We start from the raw sequence: 21,747 nt of genomic DNA, 5'->3' as shown, positions 1-21,747 counted from the left end.
ACGATGCAGACCCTTAATGTTGCTTTTCTGCTTTCCTAATAGTAAATCCATCACATGGTGTAAAATATTTATCAACCGGTGAACTATTTTGTGAAACTAACACCAGCGCTACGTCACCGACCACGTGGTCTCGCTGTCACGTGGTCAACGCGGAAGTTCGTGTGCTCGAGTGCGAGTGTCGCCTACTCGTGCAAGTATTTGAAAATGTTACACACGTAGACTGTCAATATTTATTACTTTTTCACCGAGTCTCAAGATCTGTCTGAATAAACAATTTTCAGTGCGTGTGCGTCTTTCTGTCGTGAACCATGGCTGAAGACGTGTGCTGCTTGAAAGCACAGCTAGAGGAGAAGGAAAAGGAGATTTCTGCTCTGAAAAATAAACTGGCACATCTGGAAAAGGTACGAAAGTTTTCATAAATGATAGCCTTCAATTAATGACAGTTAAATTAGTTTGGGTTGTGCCATATTTGCAGGCTGTGTCTTTGGGAGAAGTAGGCTTACATTTCAAACCAGTCCAATATTTTAAACTAGTAGTTATTGTACAGCTCACTATAATTTGATTTATGAATCTTGGGTAACATGAAATTTACAAATCGGTTACACAATCTTTAATTATCCCAGTCAGACCACTTGATGAGAAGTTCCCAGGCTATCGAACAAGCTCTACCTACATACTGTGTTGATGTGGAAAAGGTCATTGTGAGATGAAATAAATAAGATCATACACTCCAGATCTAAAAGCTGCTTATAGTGTCAGTCATCAGGAAGCAGGCGGACATTTACATCTTCATGTGCTCAAATAATCTGTGTTCTGTATAGAGTATCTGAAGAAAACATGCCTGATAATTCCACTTCATAACAGTTGCCAAATGCCAATACAGTAAGCATCCAAAAAATCACCTCAGCACTGCACTTGAAGAACAGCAGTATATGGATACAGACATTGATTACTTTACAGACCACAACAAATGCATGCATTTAATGTTAAAGTACGTATATTGATATTTTCAGATTTCGATGATTTGAGACAAAACATATCAGTTGCAAACATGCAGAAACACAAAGATCCATTCTTTGCTGGAAAAGGAGAAAAACAGTAACCCCAGAAAAAGGCATATTTAAAAGTCCAAATTAAATCTGAATAGTTTGTCACACTTAAGTCTAAATGATGTCTTTTCCTAACAAAGCAACATGTTTCATACACTTAGTTATATTTCCTCTTGCTGTGTTACAGAGCTTTACCTCTGTATTGGAACTGCATGACAAAGTGATACCCCTGACCCCCCTGAAGGCCAAAGCAACCCTCAGCAATGAGGACATCATGCGGTACAGTAGACAGCTCCTACTGCCTGAGCTTGGTGTACAAGGTATGTATGGCTACGGACAGTGATAGTCTGATATGCAGTTGAGTACAGTATGCTTGTAGCAAGTGAAATATATGTCTTGACTGAAGACAATTTTGTGCATCTTGATTCTCCATAGGTCAGCTAAACTTATCCAAAACCTCAGTACTGGTTGTGGGCTGTGGAGGACTGGGATGCCCCCTGGCACAGTATCTTGCAGCCGCAGGAATTGGTAGGTAATCCTGTTGCATATGCTCAGCATGTCCTTGAGTAAAATAATTAATATATTTGGTATATTAAAAATAGTAAATACAAAAAAATGTACATGTCCCCCCAAAATACTTTACTTCAGCTATTTTTTTTATGATTTTCAATTTATAAAACCTGGCAAACTTGGCAAAGGAGACAGGGGTATATAACTCTGATTTATAAACCACTTTTTTGAATTTAGAGTATTTTTCTCTTTAGAAGTCAGTATGGTTGAAGTTCGAACCAGGACCCTCCTCTTGTGGGGCAACACAACTACCGTGCAGTCCCAATTACACTTTGGCTCTTTAAATTATCGGGCTAAAGTATAGATGCTTATGTAGTTGCAAATGATAATCTTCTTTCAGGGTTATAGAGTTTAATACTTGGTGTTAGCCACCAGTATTAGGTTATCACAATCATTTAAAAGTCATTATGTCTAATCTGTTTGTCTTTGTGTCCCCGCAGGACGTCTGGGCCTGCTGGACTATGACGAGGTGGAGCTCAGTAACCTGCACAGACAGGTGCTTCATGGGGAGGAGAACCAGGGCCAGGCTAAGGCTCTGTCTGCTGCCAATGCAGTTACAAGGTACCGATTGGAGCCTGAACACATTGGTTAAAAACATTTTCCTCTTAATATAGCGAGGTCAAAAGCAACAACAACAGTAATTGACTGCAATTAAGAACTGTATTCCTGCCTAAACAGATGTTAGTATTTTGATATAATTAGTAAATATTCTGTAACTATGATAACTAGAGTCTGTGTGTTTTGTGTGTAACCCTTTGGTTGCTGTATAACGATGCTGGCGCTTTCCAGTCTCACCACAGGTTATATTTGGTTGTGCATTTTCTTCTGGTCTACAAATGTTGTGTAAACATGTTATTTTAGAGACGGCTGTTTTTGGTGCCTTTCCCCTCACAGTGGGGCTACTGTGGTTAACTTATATATTTACAGCCTTGACCACATGAGGGCGCTATTTCTCTGACCAACAAATAACTTTTGACAGCGATGAAATGCTGACACTCATACACAAAATTGCTGACACATTTATAAACATTTATTAATGGTGTATAACTACACACACGCTACTACTAAACCTACAAGAATCATTTGTAAAAGATATTTGTTTGTTGTTTTGGACTTTTCTTGTGTAGTTGCAACACACTTTTAATCTTAGGTGGTGTTCACTCTAACTACTAACCCCAGCTATGATATTTGTTTTGAAACAGTGACTACAAATACCCATTCATTTAAATTCTAAAGGTATGTACTTATTTCTCCAGGTTAAACTCATCAGTGGAGTGCATCCCCTACCACCTGCAGCTCTCGCCGGAGAATGCCTTGCAACTCATTCAGCAGTATCCTTCTGCAAAGAGATGAAGCATGGATCAATCTTGTGTCATTCATGCTTATATTGCATTAAAACCACTGTAAACAGTTTGTAAATGTGCCCATGAAATCATATAGTGATGACACCTTGACTTTCCTGATCTCATGTATGACATTGTGGCTGATTGTTCAGACAATGTCCCTACACGTTATCTGGTGAACGATGCCTGTGTGCTTAGTGGCAAACCTCTGGTGTCAGCTAGTGCCCTGAGAATGGAGGGGCAGGTAAGGTAGAAAAGCCATTTGTTGCATCAATGTGGCAAGAGTCTTATCAGCTTTTCTAGATAATTTCATGTAACCTTATTGTTAAAATGTTTCTTTGGTTGTGTTTTTGTGTAGTTGACGGTATATAACTACTGTGGAGGCCCCTGCTACAGATGTCTGTACCCAGTCCCTCCCCCCGCAGAGACAGTGACCAACTGTTCTGATGGAGGGGTGTTAGGAGTGGGTAAGTATTATCCCATCACCTGCCTGGACACCATTAACTTTCTACTGAGCTGTTCTAAAACCGGTTTCTTCTCTTTAAGTTCCAGGGATAATGGGCTGCTTTCAGGCACTGGAGGTCCTCAAGATTGCTTCTGGACAAGGCTGTATCCTTTGATTTTACACTCTTCACCATACATCACGTACAGTTCCCCCTTTTTTGCTAGTTTGTTTCTTCAATGAGAATTTTCCACCAAAGCGTTTGGATAAATCAACAGAGAACTGCTGAAATGATTTTCATAGTAGCAAAGTCAGGGATGGTAAGGGTGTTTTTGTGGCTGTCTGATAAAATTAAGCAAAAAAGAAATATTCCCGTCTGCACCGCCTGGACTCTGCTGACTCTGCTTTTGTTATTCCTATGAGAACTATTATGAAGCTGCTCTGATAGCAACGTTTCTCACGCTGACATTAAGACTCGCTTCATTGAGTAGTTCTGCCCAATCCTGCCCGCCTGTCTTACATTGTAATCCCCATGCTAACACCTGGCTCTAATGTGTCATCCTGTAAAGTTTTTTTTTTATTGTTTTTCCAAACAAAAAGCTTTGGATTGTCGTACACCAAGGGATGATGTGCCAGCTTGTTCTTTGAATACGGCAACATGGTGATAAATTTCAAAAAGTAGCCTTTCCTTGACCCGGTGCGACAGCTTCCTGCAGACAGCAGCTGATGATGTTTGACGCCCAAGATGCCAGATTCAGGTCCATCAAGCTGCGCCCCAAGCAAGCTGGGTGTGCTGTGTGTGGAGAGAACCCCAGGGTGACCCAGTTAGTAGACTATGAGGCTTTCTGTGGGTCTGCTGCCACAGATAAGGTTGGTCAAAAAAAATTGAGCTGACTGCAGATCATACAATGGGGATACACAGGAATTTCAAAGACATTTTCAAAGGGTTATGAGAGGATTTTATCGTTTAATATGACAGTTCAGAAATGTCCTTGCCTGATTTTTTTTTTTTTTTTACATGTTCCAGTGCCGCAAACTCAACCTGCTCTCCAGAGATCAGAGGATCACTGTACAGGTAGGGAACTCAAGCTCCAACAGTTGGCCTTTGCGTGACTCCCTGTGTTTAGTGCTGATTATTGTATGATTAGTCACAATTTTCTCCGTTTTCTTGTGCATTCATAAACTGATTACATCTCAGTGCTGACCCGGCCCCAAATGGGAAATGAGAGAAAATGTGCCTGTAGGTTTTCTATGGGAAAGAATAATATGTTCTACTTGGCACTCAGAGAAGTTGCAGTGGATTGCATCTGTTTATGTTTCTGCAGAATTGGCGCTTTCAAACCCGCTGAGTCATTAAGCACAGAGATGGGGATCATGATTGATTGGGCTGTAACGGAGATTGTGAAAGGGGCTCCAGTTAGAAACAGTTTTGTTTCCTGTGATTTCAGGAAAAGCAGTTAAGATGTTCATATTACTCCCCAAGTACTAATACAGGAATCATTTCAACATTTGCTGAGGGTCATTTTGGTTTCCCTGTTTAACTAAAGCTATAACTCAATGTTTTTTTCTTTCAAAGGATAACAGCCACACCTCTTCAATTATTAAGCTATTAGTATGCGTGCATTTAAGACTGTTATGATGCTATTCCAGGATTATAAATCCTTAATGGACAACGCAGAGCCCCATCTCCTGTTGGATGTGCGCCCTCGTGTGGAGGTGGATATATGCCACCTACCTTTCTCTCTCAGTATCCTTTCAGTGATGAGGCCACAGCATCTGCTTCATTTTTGTCATGATTCCATACTGTCTTTTCATTTTCATCCATTTCTTTATCCTGTTCCTTATCCTAATAACCAGACATTCCCCTCTCAAGTTTAGAGGAGAGGAAGAGTGACGGTATCCGATTACTTCAGGAGAAAATCAGCCAATTGAAACAGCAGATGGCAGGTGACTGCCAGCCTTCAGGTAGCATGTCAAAACACCACCCGAGGTCTGTTTGAAATGAACAGACACGTAGAGCCACTCCTGCATATTCACAGTCGTCCGTGTACACTCACACTGCTGGATGGAGGCTTGTTTTGGACAGCTAGTAGCACATTGTAATGGGGTTGCTAAGTGACTCCTTTTCCAAAACAAGTCTGGTCAACCTGAGCAGCTGGCCTGGTTCAGAGAGATGAATATTAAATATGTTATTTTGGTGATGTTCTGGATATTCACTGTGTTGTGCTTCCTTGAACTAAATTTAGCTTTTTGGAGCTGTAGCTTAGCATTTCATGAAGTCTTGGTTGTTTATATGGGCTCTATGAGGATCATAAACATGTTTTAACTTATTGTAATATCATTTATCAAAATGATCTGTCTCATGCAATTTAGTCATTAAGAATACATGGTGTCACTACAATCATTTCAAAGTGTTCCCTCTTCCCTCCTCTGCTGTTTTCCCTCCAGTGTATGTGATCTGTAAGCTGGGGAACGACTCTCAGAAGGCGGTGCAGGTTTTGGAGAAGATAAGCGGATCAGAAATGGACCGTGTCACAGTGAAAGACATCAGTGGAGGCCTCATGGCCTGGGCAAAGAAAATAGATCCCACATTTCCTCAGTATTAACACATTTTTACATTTTTAAAATAAATCAATAAATAAACTCTTCAACCTGTTAGTCATCCTTGTAAATTTGCTCTTGTGTATTTGTGTACTGATAAAGATTATTCTATCAACTTTATTGATCCCCCGTGGGGGAAATCTGTGCATGACAGTCTTCCTTTTGGGTCAATTGTCATGAATATTAAGACTTGAGTTGCAAAATCTCACAGTCAGTATAACAATGGGGGCAGTTCCTTAAATCTGTTGTGCAACCTAAAGTGCATCAGGTCGTCAAAGACATGAGCTGGCAGTTAGATAACATGTAAGCATCCTGGCAAAATCAAGTCTCTCTTCCTGTTTTTTTATTTTTTATTTCTTTCAAGCCCTTAAAGTTTATGTTAAAGATAGTTTCTCCTTGGGCATTAAATTAACCCATTTACCATATAATAGTCTTAAAACCACACATTGGCAAACACTTATTATCTCTGATCAACTGTCTATGGATTGAGAAACGGCAGAGTAGAGTCTGGAAGTAGTAATCTGAAAGCAAGCTGCTACTTTGTTTTTTTTTTTTAAGTATAGAGTACTTCTAGAGATATGATTTATGTTGTCGGGGATTTATAAGGATCCCTTCAAGACCCCCTCTCCCAGGTCTGACTTTGAATACTAGTGTGCAGCCGAACCTGGTGTTGTTGAATAAAGTTTTTTTTTTTTTTTTTTTGGCATGGTAAAGTTGAAATAACGGAAAAGAAAGGCACATGCGCATTGGTTTAGGCTCCATCGGAGGCGCCATTGTCTCACAGAGACTGTAGTTCAAGTTTTGCTCTCCACACATGGAAACTCAGCTATGCAGAGATAATAAAAAGACTCCAAGCCCCAGCACACTGTCGCTGCTCTTTTTTTTTTTTCCTTCAACGAGCAGGGGGGAGTAGTCACAGCTGGAAGGATAATAAGATGCGCATGAATTTACAATCTGGAATAAAAGATAACAGAACATAAATGGACCGCAGGGTAAGTCTGTATGTGAAAGTGAAGTTGTAAGTTCGATGAGGGAAACGACGGGACGTCTTTGTGCAACGAAGTGCGGAATAATACACTTCAGACTCCGCTTTCCTCAGTTGATGGAGTTGCAAAGTTTCTCCAGTCTGCTCACAATGGAAAGAAAAGCGCCCTTCGCTGACTGTAAAGGTAAAGTATTACAGAGAGTGTGTTCAGCCACGTTTGGATTAAACAGGCATGATGTGAAGCTGCAGTTTAAAGTACAGCAAAGTCTCATCTGAATGTATTAATTCGGCTCTTGTATAACTTGTTTTGCTGGCATTCTTAAATCGGGTTGTATTCTGCCAGCAAGCCAGTCTTAAGTGGGAGGGGTGCAGATGTTCAGAAGCCCTGGTTCCAGATGTTTGTGGAGGTTGAATTCTTGTAAACAGAAATGATACGCTTGAACAACTTTTTACGTGTTTTTTTTTGTTGTTTTTTTTGGGGGGACTTTTATTTTAATGTTGTCCGAACGACCACACTGGCCAATGGTGTTGCAAAAGTGACGTGTAAGTTGTCAAAAAGGGCCAAGAGAAAAAAAAAAAGTACAAAACAAAGTGACACAGTGCACCAACTTTTAGGCTGTGGCTCCTGCTGGACGGTCAAAGGCTGCATGGGTTAGCTTCAAGCTAACTCAGAGAAACAAAACAAAGGCAACTCAAGTATAAACCTAAGGGATGCTCTCTGTGGACATTCATTTCACGTTTCAGGGAATGTATATGCTATATATTGGGATGAAGATGTGATGGTTTTAATTTAAAATTGATGCATTCTTTTTAATATAGCCTACTGTATGTGGGTGGTTGAACAGTTTTTTTTTGAGTGTGTTTATTGCAAAAGTAGGATGGCTGAGACAGGATTTTATTCATTTCAGAGAAAAAATATGTTCAAAACTAGAAGAAAGGTAACTGTTTCCGCCCCTCGGAAACAACAAAATGAGCGCTATGACCCACCAGAGCTTATTTTCTCACAAAGGTGAATAGTATTACTTATTTCATCGTAACAAAATAAAAGCAGTGGACTATGTGTTTCTCTTTGTGTGTGTTTGTGGTGACAGGCTTCCTGTGGTCGGAGTGGATTACTGACCTCAGAAAGGAGAAGAAGCACCAATCCGGGATATGAAGTTTGTTGCAGTGAAGTCTGCGGATTGTTTGGAGACTTTCGATCCATCACCTGCCAGTCTTGAGAGTCAGCGTTTGTTTTGTCAGCTGGATTGGCTACTATCCTCCTAATTTATGAAAGCAATGTTAATTTGATCAAAAATAAACTGCTGACTCACTACGCCTGACGAGGACCAAAGATCGCCCTTCGGAGCGTTTATCTACAGAGATCTCAATCTGATTTTCTCCCCACCAGCCTTCACTAAAAAAAAAACCTACACTATTCAGCATTTCACGTTGCCATTGGAAGAAACCCAATGTCTGCCTACTCTCCCCCATCTTTACCTCGAGCCTTCCTTCACTCTCTCCATCCGCACCACCCATCCTCGACGAGCCCGCCTGGACCGCTTTACACACGGCTGTCCAACGGCAGTCACAGCGTCCCCAGCCCCACAAACTCCCGCAGCTCGTTCCATGGGGTGTCCTTCCTGCTGCAGATAGGACTGACCAGAGAGACTGTGAACCTGGAGCCCAGTGACTTGTCGCTGTCCTCTGTCAAAGACCTGGTGTGCTCCATCGTGGATCAGAAGGTAAGAGTCTCGTCTCTGTCGTGCACTGTTAAAAAAAAAAAAAGAAGTTTGATTTCCATTTTAATTGATTTTAAGTTCAAAAGGATATCTCTCATAATTGTTTTGTGTCCTTTGAAGGGAAATGTTTTCCACAAACACGTTACACTACTGCATTAGCTTGCTTTCAAACTGTAGCAGTTATGCCAAAGGTAGCAGAGGGCCAATATGATGCACCAACATGTGTTTCACCATCTTCTACCATATTCATCTGTTTTGGTTTTGTTTTCCAAAGTTCTGGGCCGCGTGCCCTCAAATGAGTCAAACACCGCAGAAGCATGCACACAACAGCACTGGTGCTCCTCCAGTTTCAGGGCACCGTCAAGTAGCACCAGTTATTTACATTGTGGTATAATGTTGCTGGACTAACGCGGTGCATGCACATGAGCATGAGCTTATGATCACACACGCACACAACAACAAAAAAAAAAAACGACTCTGTGGTTTTTCTCTGCCTGTGTGATGTCGGGTCCTACTTTATTTTCCATGACATTGTTAATGTGTTAAAATGACACTGAAGTGTGGCCTCAGCACAAAGAAGTAGCTTTTCACACGAGTATTGGCTGCATTATTCTCTGCCGTTTGCCATCTCATATTACGTTGCATGAGAATAATGTCAGTGCCAATCAACGGCGCCAGCTTTAATTTAGCGGTTCATGCTTGTTTTCGTTGAAAGAATAAGACCACAGATTTCATGGTTTTCTAGGTCATAAAATGTAGATAGAAAACTACAACTGCAAAATAGCCGAACAAGTAAATCACTGGGCCTGGCAATAATCATTTGTTAATTTTAACAGAAAGTAATTAAATTACTGCGACGCAGATAGAGTTAACCAAATCTGTTTTTATTCATTCAATTAAGAATATTGTTGACATAGGCCAGTTTTTCCTCAGAAATGAACTTCTTTAAGCACATACAGTAGATGTGTTCAGCATGGTGTGTGGGATTAATAGTGAGCAAAGCCTGCTTGAATAATGAAATGGCTCCTGTGTGCATCTGCAACTTGCTGTTTTTTTGTAAACCTCTTGTGTATAATGATGATTACTCCATTTGTGTCCGTAATTATCATTGACTAAACACAAAGATGATTATACAGAGCACTTTCATCAGCCACCAGGATCTGAACATTGAGGTCAGACAGAGCTATATTTGTGCGAGAGATGCAGTTAATGGAAATAAGGAAAAAACAAATGGGAAACAAACAAGAGGAAGATAGTGAGGGAGCTATTTGTATTGCGCCTGTGTCCTCTGGTTCCATGTTGTCCAAGTTGACATTCCAGAGGAGCTTGGTAATGTTGTTGTTCTTTACGAGGTCTGCTGATTCTCACTTGCTAGTTATGAACAGTTCTGGTCCGCAGAGCAGAAAATCTCATCACTGCGCATATTTACATGGATCTTGTAACATATTGGCGTAGTGGCAAACATCTGTAACAGGAAAGGGTGGGAATACCAAAAAAAAAAAAGCTTTGAAGACAACCTTTTAAAAAAATGACTGCAGTTCATTCATTGTGGATTCTGATCATCTGCCATCTGCCATTTGCTTCTGTTGAATCCCCTTACTTTATATCATTTCATATCACATTCATTCATCTTAACACATGTATTCTTATAAAATAATAAAAAGCAGGTTACTGTCTAGGATGTATACAATAAATATCTGAACATATCATACCTCTTTTCCTCATTTTATACTGTACATTATTACCACTGAACACATTCAGCCTGTTCATCCTCATTATTGTGTATTTCTTCTATTAAACACTGCCAAACATAGTGTACTGCCTAAACTATTCCATGAAACTCAGCCATATGGCTTTAATATTAATGGAAAATATGACTGTGGGCCTTCTACTCCCTCCAGTCCATCCCTGCTCTAAAATATGCATGACAATGGTGAGCCTCTTACAAAGTCTGCTCATCCTGGCCAACTTTTACAGCTGAGGATCTCTGACCCTGGCTTAGCCGTTGACAGTCGTCCCAGGATGTCTCTCCAGTCAGCAGAACCTCAGGTGTCTGTCAGCAGAGGGGAGACAGGAAAACGTTTCTGTCTTCATGGGGGGATATCTGCATGAAGACAGATTTTGGATGGTGTATTCCCCCTCTTGGTGCTGCTGTTTCCTCCGCTGAGAGCTGGCCTGTTTCACAAAAAAAGTGACTCACCACTCAGCCATCCAACAAACAGGGATGCTTATCCTGACTTTAAATCTGTCCAGTCATTGTCAAGTTTTTCTGCTGTGTCAGTGAACTTCCAGAGAGGGGATTTCGTTGTATGTGAACCATGATATCAGCCAGATGGATATCTTGGAAGCATAAGACCTTGTGGTTGAGCAGTTAGTTCATCAAATTGCAGATTATCTGGGTCTAGGTCAGTCTGCAAGCAAGCCAAGAATCTAAACTCAGTTTTTCTCAGTAGCTTATTTTGTGGCATCTCAGATTTCTCTTCGGCATTTTAAAAGTTGGAGTTCCCCAACTGCGTCTTTTAACTGCTCTGGGCTATTCCCTGTAAGAACCCAGATGACCTCGACTTCTACCAGTCTGGGAATCTTTGAAAATGGCAACGCTTAATTTATTGGTGACATAAGGGGTTAAATACTGGATTTCCACTACAATCGTCTAATTTGGCAGTATTCTATACTGCTTTAGCATTTAAACACAAACAAATTCACTCCACCCCCCAAATCCCTTACGTTATAGCAGAAGCACTCTGTATGCAGTTGAACAGCTGGAAAATGATTCCAGATGCATGTGCTCCCTTTCACAGTATATAATGTGTAATAGCTTTAAAGTTGACATTTCACATCATTCCTGAACTCTTTACTTTTGAATCGCTCTCATTGTTTGACAGGGAGTCATGCACTCTGTTATAATAGCTGTATATTGTATAGATTTTGTATGGCTCATTCCTCTTCCTGCTAAAGATTCGACCACATGACTTGGCCATCATCCAAAGGATAGATTTGCTTTCTCTCTCTACTCTGTGCTGATCTGGGGAGCATTTTGATAGTAGTGGTTTTGGACCACATTCAGCAACAGTAGTGGTTAAAGTCAACGATAGTCCAGGGCAACCTGATCTTGACATGTTCAGTCTCAGTCATTTAGAGAAGTTATTGTGGTTTCGAGTGCCGCAATTTACCGAATACTCTAAAATATGACTGTTTTAGTGTCACCACTAGGCACGAGGGTATCAAGTCAAAGCAAGGCTCCTTGAAGACTGTGAGAAAGGATGAATGGAGCCAGCCAGTGGGTGGTGGAGACCCTCCCAGTCGGGTACCATCCAGTCCAGATCTAACCCATGATGGCCCATTGACAGCCACTCATAGCCTCATGCAACTCCAAGTCAGGCCAGCCTTGTTTCACTGGTCGGGTCCTGACTTCTCTGTCTGGTTTTCGGGCTTGATGAATGGCGTGAGATAAACATCCATAGCTTCCACTTGTTGAGCGCTTCCTGTTTGGTGTCGCCCAAGTTCTGTGGTGGGTGCAGCAAGCAGGGGAGCAGTGGCGGGACAAAAGTTCACGACTCCCTGAGAATGACTCCCAGTTAGCCAGCTGGTCAGCCTGGACAGCCAGCCAGGCAGCCTGCTACAGAACATTCCTCTTCAGCCAGGCATTTTTGGAGGATGATGTGATGTTGCTCGAGATGGGTGGGATTAGACGGCTTAGAAACTGAAATATTTCAAGCTAAACACTTGCTTCGGTGGTAGGGTTAGGGTACATGAACATCTGACAAATTATGACAGATGCTGTAATTGGAATGATATAATAAAGCTTAGCTTTCAGGCTTAATGGTACCGTATAGTATATAAGATATTTTTTACTGTGGGTGCTGTCTTTTAAATGTTTGTGGCAAATCTGTTTAATATAAACAAAGAATTTACAGTGTGGCTTGGCATCAGTTGAAAGTTTCTCTAGCTATCAAAGATGATGCTAAAGCTCTGCAGAAGGAGGTACATTTGAAGTGCTTTTGGCATAGGTAATGAAAAACAAAACATGAAAAACTTCAAATGTTTGTTTTTTGAATTCTTAACTTTTAGCAATTGTCCTTTATAAAGTTTTGCTTTTTCAGTCCAGCTGGAAATGTGGTGAAAAGCATCTGCCTCAGCCACAGGTTTCCCCATTGGTTTTGACAGTGCTTTAACTCCCGGCCTCTGGTTGAGGTCTGTACAGCTGCCTCTGTAATTAGCGAGACAAAGACCTTTTTGAGTCAGAAAACAGTCTATGGACACTATACGGTAGACTTGCAAAGTATAATGAAAACAGAGGAATTTGGACTGTTCTTAACTGTTGAGTAATGTCACTTTTGGGTTGCAAGGTAACACTTGGCAGGGAATATAAATTAGGTCAGCATTCCTTTTTCAAGATTCATTACTTTGAGTTCAAAAGGCAGAGACACTTATATACTTTTCAAGTATCTAATTGTATTATTTTGAGGGACTTTGGGGATTAAGCTTTAAAATACAAGATCAATGCCGACTTTGCAATTAAGACCCAAAGTTTGTAATAAAGGCCGGTTTGGTCTGAGAAAAAAAAAATCTTGAAGTGAGTAATGGAAAATGGACTTACAAGGACAAGCAAATGAAAGATTAAATAGCAAGAAAGGCAAATGGAAAATGGAGACTGCAGTTCACATCAACCAAAACTAACTGAAACACACGAGAAATAAATCACCACCATCTCCCTCACTCCCTCCCTTCAACAGTATAAGCCCACATCTGCATGTTCCTTATGGAGCTGGCAGACATTTCACCCCAGAGGACGTCTCAACAGCACAGGGCTTTATGTGTGATATACATGAGGCCAGACGTTTCCTGGAAAGCACATTCAGCTCTTTCTCAAGAAAATACAGGTCAGAATATTCAGTGCTAGTATGGGTTCTGAATACACTGTCATGGCCTTTGCCTTTTTCCAACTTAAGATGGTTTTAAATGTTCAAATGCTGTCATACCAATGTTTTCAAAAGCCATATAGTAGTCGTATGAAGTCTTCCATTTACAACTCAAAAGCCCGCTTGCACAAGGAATCTATCAATTTCCCCAGTCTTGGAGTAATTTGTGGAAAAGGGAGAGAGAAGAAAAAGGGGAAAAAATATCTCTGAAGTTAAGTGAGCTAAGTAATTTCTACCATCTGTAGTGCACATTTCTGCCGCCTTGCTCTCCTCTAAATGTAAAGTGGCAAGGCAGAACACAGGGCCTGGCCACAAGAGTGAGCCAATGACAGAGTGGAGAAGAGTGTGGTCCTACTTTGGAACAGGGGGCAAGGGAGGCTGGGACGGGCCCTTTGGCAGGCCTTACATGGGGCACAGTTAAGGTTGTGGCTGATGTACCCCTGATGTAAAGGCAGTGCCAGACCGTCCAAAGCAGGCCACTCCTGCCACCAAGTATGCCTCCGCTTTGGATATATTCTGCTCTTCTATATCGTCAAAGTGCACTTCACCATACTCGACTCATGTCGGTGACCGGGGATAATCTTTCATCACTCCGGTCTCTGTTATTACAGGCTGAATGGGCTTTGATTGTGATTATATTGAAGTGGTAGACACATGGAAAACTGGAATCATTTAATACTCAGGAATCCTGGTGACTTTGTCCTTTTGAAGCCAGCCACTTGTAGTGATTTAAGAGCTACTTCCTAAGAGTCTCCACTAGTTTCCATTCATACATTTTTAACTGTTGCATAAAACAGTTAACTGAAACAGGACATCACATTTCCTTTATTAATTGACTTATTAACCACCAGGGTGTATTCTCTCTTTAGACTCTTTCCAAAGGGCCGCACAGGGTTGACAAACTCAGCAGACTGAAGGACCTCAACCATAACAAATGCTGAAGAGCAGGGGTCCAATGACACTAACCGGGCCCTCTTCAAGATATTAACCTTTATGTATTTGACCTGGTTAATCACTTATGTCCCTTTTTTCTGAATGGAAGAACATTTTAAAACAAAAAAGTTAGTACAGGGGCGCTGTAGTCGTCGCAGCGGCAGTGAGTTCGAGTCCGACTCTGCCCTTTGCTGAATGTCATCCCCCACTCTCTCCTCCCAATGTTTCAGTGTTCTGCAGTGAAAACAACATGCTTTCTGTTGTAGCTACAGTCATATCAGTGTGGCATTATTGATCCCTGCAGCAGTAGCAGGTTGCAGAATGTCTTATTCTTAGTTGTTTTCTCAGCACTGTGTTCCTTTCCTGCCTTTCATCGTAGTGAGTGATTCGTCAAACTGATAGGAAGGTGGCTGGGGAAGTGCAATTACATGTCGATACAGCCAGAATAGAACAAGAAACCTACTGTGTTGTCTTGGAAAGGCCTGAAAAGGGGCTTGAATGCTGCTCATTTCAAAAGCTAAATTTGCCCCCAATGAAAAGCACCACAGGAAAAATTAGAAGATAAGTAGTTTTATTACAACCCTGCTTTCGTTTGAATGGTTTATTTGAGCTTTTTTCAAACTCAAGGGAAACAGTCACCCTCTTAGCATGGCTCCTTTTGTCGTTGTATGTCTTTCTCCAGGCTGTTCTGTTAGTTCCCCTCAGAGCCACTCCCTGTTTCCATATTCTCCCTGCTCCTGATCTTCAATCTGCTGTGGTCGGCAGAGCAGCAAAGCTTGTTCAGTTTGATGTGTTCAAATGACTTTGTTTACACATTGCACTTGCTATTATTCCAGTCGTTGTATTTACATCTGTGGAGAAATTGCCTTTGAGGTCTATGTTTTGAATGAAAGAGCACAGCTTGGGTCTTAATAAGCATTCATTTTAGTTCCGTAAAGTTCTTTCACCCAGTAACTTACAACTTTACTTTTCTGAAAATACAAATTTATCACAAGATCTTGTGTATAAGTTACTCCTTATAATTTATCACAGAGAAAGGGAAAACCACAAACAGTTAGTGCCTGCTCACGTTCTGAAAAAACTCCTCAGCAGTTAATAATGTTTCTGTTGAGCAACAGCATCGTGTTCCTACATCCTGTGCACCTTATTACCTCATGCTCCAACAGAACGAAGAGACAGTGCAGTCACCATCAATCTCAAGTAAACCCCCTGCACCACCACCATGGTTCACCTGTTTATTTGCCCCGTGTGGAGGTGAAACCGGCGCCTGTTCTTTGCCTCTCCTGGCCAGCAAGGGAAGATGGAGTATGTATTGCAGTATATGTCTTTTGGCGGAGGTGCTGGTGGAGGATCGCAGCGGGGCTATAACTCATCAGCAGCGTGCGGGGGCCGAGACCAAGCATGTTTTAGATCACACTGCTCTCTTCCTGAGAGGCCTTAAATCCTGTGACTCAGCCTTCCTTTTCTCTACTTGGGTTCTGGACACTGTTGATACATGTGATACTGATGCACACACACACACACACACACACACACACTCATACATAAATGCACACAAGCAAACACCCCCAGATGTGCAGGACATCGTCATCATAGGAGGTAGAGACAGTTTCTGTCATGTATGTAGAAAATGGTGTGATTAGGCCAGAAGCCACCTGGCTCTCATCGGGGATACAGTGGCTAGAAACCAAACAGTGACCTCATCACCATTATCTCCACTCCTCTTCATGGCCTTTTTGTACATTAGGCCAAATTATGACAGAAGAGTTTTGTTTTTCTCTATACAAATAATCAAACTTGTGTTAAAATTGTTGAGTGAATTTTCTTTGAGTGAGTTTTGTAAAACATGGAAGAGATTTAGCTGCACACATACAGTAGCCCATTTCAGACTGCGTTTTTTTTTTTCTTGCAAAAGGGTCGTAACTAAGCTCCCTTCTTTGTTCACTCATATTGATTCCGCGACAGGGGACAGGGCGGCTGTCGGTCAATTGGTAGAGTCTGTTGTCTCTCAACTGGAAGGTTGGGGGTTCGATCCCCAGCACCTGCAGCAACTTGTCCGATGTGTGTGCAACACGCTTAACCCAAAATTGCTCCCGCTGCTTTGTCAGTGGTGTGTGCATGTGTATGAATGTGATTAATTACTTGACATTGCAACCTCTGCCATCAGTGTGTGTATGGTTGTGTGAACGTGACATGCGATGTACAAGTGCTTTGAGTCGAGAGAAGATTTGAAAAGCGCTATACAAACTCAAGTCCATTTACCATCCATTTACCATTACAGGGTAATATTGTCTGTGAATTCACGTTGTGTTCTGGCATTGCGGAAGCCCTGCACAGCGGGAGCGCCACATAGACACACAGTCAGATATGCACGCACGCACACACAGCGCTGAGCTCCCACCCGCTGGCTCAGCTGAAACCACCTCTCCTCTGTTACTCCCTCTGAAGATGGTACAGAAGGGGTCCCCTCATTTCATCCCCCATTCGTTCAGATCAGAGGTGAAATGCCACAGGGGCGTAAATATCGCGGCTTGAAACGGCTTGTGATTGTGGTTTAAACTGGGTGAGATGTATAGCTGCGTTAGTCTTCTGATTATTGAAAGGAATCTATAGGGTGACAAGTGTAGAGTCTAAGAACACACTGTGATCTGGGTAGTGCCTGGAACTGAGCTCAGTGGTTAAAGTTGTGATTCCAGAAATGCAGAAACACACACATACAGACACATACACAGCTCTTACCTTACAGTAGGAAGGAAACCAAAAGTGTATTTATTGCATGAGCAATTTTTCAGACCCTTGGGTTTCTCATTTTACAAGCTACACCTATCAATCAATGCAGTGTCCATACTCCTCTGAAATATGCAGGAAAAAGACAAGAAGTTAGATATAGTGAAGGGCTCTGAGATGCTGAAAAACAACAAGTGTATTTGCCTTTCTGCTGCCTTGTTTACAACAGCTGCATAAAGGTAGAGTTACAGATGAGTGATGGTGAAGATTCACAGCTTGTGTATTGTGTATTACCGCTCTGAAAGTGCAATGTTATGCTGTGATGCACAGTGAAACTGACTGTAACGCCAGATGTATTTCAAGTAAAGCTGTATTCCACGCTCGGCTGAAAGGTTTTAAGCCCTGAGAAGCATCAGATGTCATTCCGGCTGGATCTGCTTTGGAATAGCATTCCACGTTCCACACTGATACAGCCTCATACAGAAAAACCAATGAATGAACAATGAGCTGTACTCTGCCTGCCACATGGAAGGAAACAGGTTAGTCAGCGCTTAGAGTGAGAAAGTCACAGCTCCTCTTGCCACACTCACACCAAATGAGTTTCCTTTCCGCTGCGTGTGGCTGCTTCAGTCAGTTACTCTAAGTGGAGTCTTCCTTTTGCAGCGGAAAAGAAGCTTACTTGACTTCAGGAGGAGCACATGTTATGAACGTGTGTATATTGTGGAGAGAGATAGGATGAGTTTGTTTGATCCTGCTATAGTGTACAAAGATGCCTGTTTGAATATAAACCATATGGAGGTAGTACTTTGTCTGTCAGTTACACAGAGACCCCCCCCCCCCCTCTCTCTCTTTCTGCCTCCAGCTGTAGTGTGTTTTTCTTGGCCTAGTCCTGCAAACAGAGGAGCAAATTGTTTTTTTTTTGTTATATATCATTGAAATAAAGCATCTCAGCCGTTCTTTTTCATGCACTGGCTGCAAAGCAGGAGGGAAAAACATTTTATGCGGCTGTGGCTCAGTTGGTAGAGTCTGTCGTCTCTCAACTGAAGGGTTTGGGGTTCGATCCCCAGCTCCTGCAGTCACATGTCCAATGTGTCCTTTGGCAAGACTCTTAACCCCAAATTGCTCCCGCTGCTTCATCTGCAGATTATGAATGTGTATGAATGAGATTAGTAAATACTGATGGCTACTTTACATAGCAGCCTCTGCCATCAGTGTGTAAATGGTTGTCAATGTGTAGGTGTGACCTGCGGTGTAAGAAGCGCTTTGAGTAGTCAGAAGACTAGAAAAGCGCTAAACAAGCTCAAGTCCATTTACTATTTAGGGTAACACTCTGTGTACCTGGTAGAATACCTGCAAAGTAATTTGTAGTTGACCGTTGTTGTAGATGACAGCTTGCATCACAATGTTCTCTGATAGCTTTCTGAGTGAAAATACTCAAGAACTGTTTCAAGAGAATGAAACTCTTCAGTGCAAGTAAGATGAGTTTATGAAATTTAGAGCTATACTGATAAACAGTTTAATGGTGTATGGCTCATAAGAAAAAAAGTAAGACATGCATTTTAGAAACAGTTTGTTGGGTTAGGGTCCCATTCAGTACATATTATAGTCACAACCCTGTAAAAACAACATGTTGTGATATTGAGATTAGAAAACTGAAGAACAAGATTATCCAGATATCAAATAAATGTTAATGACAGTATTAGATTGGTTTTAACCAAGATTTATTTGGTCTGGGAGGGTTATATGGGAATATCCAAAGATGTTGGGAAACTTTGTTATTCATTATGTTACCAAATTAGTAATTGTTCTCTTGGCAAGGCACAGTGACTTCCTGGAGTCTGGGCGTTACCATGAAGTTGCCAGACAACCAGCACAGACTGCTCCCAGCCAAGAACCACTCTCGCATATAACCCATATTAAAAGAGCGACTTTTTATACGAATACTTCCCTTTTTTATTGCAAAACAAAGAAAACAAGATCCAAGTCTAAATGGTGAGCTTCCGGATGTAAGTGGATATATTTGTTAGCTTTGGAGGCTAGCTTTTTCTACTTGCTAATCATTGCACACCATTTCACATTCCACTGTCTGACTCAAAATAGGCAGTTACAAAAGTGTCAAAACTAAAGCATCAGAACCAAGAACGCTCTTTTCTATTCCACTTATTCTTAATATAGTGCCTACTTTATGCAAGTAATGACTAATGTGGTCCGCAGCATCTTAAGCCTTAAGTAGAGATGTGAAACCAGCTACATAGGTCTGGTCAAGTTTTCATTTTTGGTAGTTATCAAGACCCAATGAATGCGTAATCCAAGTTTCTTTTACTTGTGCTGTGATACTACCCAACTCCTGTAAATGTCAATGACTGTACAGAATTGAATTAACAAGGTTCCTTTAGCTAAGCTAAGTTAAGCTAACAGTCTCTTTGCTCTAGATAAATTGAATAAACAGATATCAAGAGTATTATTTAACTCTTGGCAAGCAAGAAGATATACACTTTGTCTTGAAAGTCAAACTGTTCGTTTAATGTGTGTTGCCTTGCAAAAAATGTCTCTTGTATATCATCCTGTTTGAACAACATTGTCATTTTGTGCCTAATATAACAAAGACACCATAAGGCAATATTTTGAAGCTTTGCTTTGCTTTTTATTTATAATTTATCTCTAGACGTCCATGCAGGTGAGTTATTAATCTGGTATTTATTTGATGAATTCTTATGTAATTATTCCACTCAGTTCATTCCCCTTGGAACATTTCCTCTTCAAAGCAGAAAATAATAATAATAATAATAATGATGTTATTAAAACACTTGAATTGGATATTATTGCCTAAGAATATGTCACATTATGTTTAAGTTGAATGTACGTCACACTTACAGCTCAATTAGGACAAGTACATTTCCAAATGATATGGAAACTGTGAATGGAGAAGCAGAAACACTTCATGTTTAACTGAACATTGGAAAATGACTTTTGATGACGGTCTTCATGGTAAATGAATACAACTCCTACCCACAGTTAGAAACTGAAACATTGGTTGCACTTTGGGTTTTCTTATATGCTGTTGGAAACCTTGGTATTACTTTAATAGCGAATGAAAACAAATACAATTCCACTGTTGACTTGAACAGTTTTCTACAGCTTGCTTGATGTGATTTGAACAAAGTAATTACACATTTTCCCCCCGAAGGTTCATATGAGAACATAATTGGATTTTCCAGTGCATTCGTTTGACAAGTAATTGAAATATATTTTCTCTGTTGTGGCCATAAAAATACACCTCAAAGGCAAACAATGGCTTCACCATTGGCTTAACATAAAAAATAAAATAAAAACTTTCCTATTTGTGAAACTTTCAAGATAGCTCATTAGAAGTCATGGTTTCAAGTATTTACTGGAGTGTGTCGATGTTGCACATGTCTTCTCTTAAACTGGATGTACGTCAAAAATGATCAAGCTTTGTTTGGAGTTATTTTCCAAGTTCGAAAATTAACGCCATTTGATCCAAACCTCTTTTTATTTTGCTGAGTCTCTGAGGATGTGTGGTCCCATTTCTGGCACTTTTATATAATTACAGCATGATCAGTATATGGAGTTATTTATTTGGTAAGACAAAGAAACTTGTATCCTTCTGATCTTGTGAGAGTCTTAATCTTGCCACCTCAAGCTAAATGAACAACGGCCATCTACCTCCTGACTGTGGTTCAAAGTTTCATTCGCAGCATACCTTGATAAAGATTCCTTGCAAAGGGTTTGCCCTTTCTTCCCAATAGCATCATGATGAAATCTTGTGTTTTCTCTCCATGCAGGCATTTTTCAAGTTTATTTCTCTAGGTGCAATGTCTGATTGAAAAGATATATCTCAAATATCAAGTCTCTCATACAGTGTAGCATTTACGGTGTTTTTAAGGGTTATATTATCAAATATAAATAAAATGCTGCAAAGCTTAAATCCTGGCCTTTCACTTAATTGACTGGTTTTTAATTGGCTGATAATTGGTGAAAAAAAGCGACATTTGGTCATTTTCTCGATTTAAATTGATATGTTATTATTTATGTGTTTGTGCCTTTTTTTCTACCACTAAATTGCGGCATGGATTCATTCTGCTTGTTGACTATTTGTCCTGATGGTATGCCCAGTATGTCATAAATTTAACAATTTGATAATTTATAACAAATAATACATGAGCTAATACACAAGCGTTATGACCCTTAAACATGTTGCCAGTTGATGGTGGGATAATTAAATATGTCTTAACTGCATTGTGTAACACAGAGGCAGAATGGTGGGGCAAAGTGGTTCTGCCAATGTTACACCATCTGAGGTAGTCATAGAGTGGTAACAGGGGCGGTGGTAATGTGTGACATAGATGCTGTGTGTGTGTGTGTGTGTGTGTGTGTGTGTGTGTGTGTGTGTGTGTGTGTGTGTGTGTGTGTGTGTGTGTGTGTGTGTGTGT

General features: G+C 40.9%; 2 protein-coding genes across 4 annotated transcripts in view; both read left to right on the top strand.

Annotated features, from left to right (window-relative positions):
• The first annotated feature begins 138 nt into the window (after positions 1 to 138).
• Positions 139 to 6,051, top strand: mocs3 (molybdenum cofactor synthesis 3). 2 transcript variants are annotated; one of them, XM_065966227.1, is made up of 13 exons: positions 139 to 401; positions 1,237 to 1,369; positions 1,485 to 1,577; positions 2,060 to 2,180; positions 2,876 to 2,954; positions 3,093 to 3,206; positions 3,321 to 3,429; positions 3,509 to 3,571; positions 4,111 to 4,274; positions 4,432 to 4,479; positions 5,055 to 5,151; positions 5,262 to 5,351; positions 5,853 to 6,051. In XM_065966227.1, exons 1-13 carry the CDS (start codon positions 309 to 311, stop codon positions 6,008 to 6,010), a joined length of 1,362 nt encoding a protein of 453 aa, XP_065822299.1. In that variant the 5' UTR covers positions 139 to 308; the 3' UTR covers positions 6,011 to 6,051. The 2 variants fall into 2 exon arrangements, with proteins under 2 accessions (XP_065822299.1, XP_065822298.1); XM_065966226.1 differs by having other exon boundaries at positions 141 to 401; positions 5,262 to 5,369.
• Positions 6,052 to 6,192: 141 nt separating this feature from the next.
• prkd3 (protein kinase D3) overlaps positions 6,193 to 21,747 on the top strand; it is a 40,327-nt gene continuing 24,772 nt past the window's right edge. For both annotated transcript variants that reach the window (XM_065966225.1, XM_020644990.3), the window contains exons 1-2: positions 6,193 to 7,174; positions 8,082 to 8,714. In XM_065966225.1, the coding sequence (XP_065822297.1) occupies positions 8,442 to 8,714 (273 nt within the window). In that variant the 5' untranslated portion in view covers positions 6,193 to 7,174; positions 8,082 to 8,441. The remainder of the gene's footprint in view (positions 7,175 to 8,081; positions 8,715 to 21,747) is intronic.

The sequence above is a fragment of the Labrus bergylta genome, chromosome 18 (assembly GCF_963930695.1).
Source record: "Labrus bergylta chromosome 18, fLabBer1.1, whole genome shotgun sequence".
Classification (NCBI taxonomy): Eukaryota; Metazoa; Chordata; class Actinopteri; order Labriformes; family Labridae; genus Labrus; species Labrus bergylta.
The sequence above is the reverse complement of the archived record's forward strand: the minus strand, read 5'-3'. Positions and strand labels throughout refer to the sequence as shown.

What these genes read in the sequence shown, in the direction of transcription:
- mocs3 (XM_065966226.1), top strand. Translation starts at nt 309, where the DNA reads ATGGCTGAAGACGTGTGCTGCTTGAAAGCACAGCTAGAGGAGAAGGAA. An exon ending in ATCAGAGGATCACTGTACAG is followed by an intron (nt 4,480 to 5,054) that starts GTAGGGAACTCA and finishes ATGCTATTCCAG; the next exon opens with GATTATAAATCCTTAATGGA. An exon ending in CCACCTACCTTTCTCTCTCA is followed by an intron (nt 5,152 to 5,261) that starts GTATCCTTTCAG and finishes CCTAATAACCAG; the next exon opens with ACATTCCCCTCTCAAGTTTA.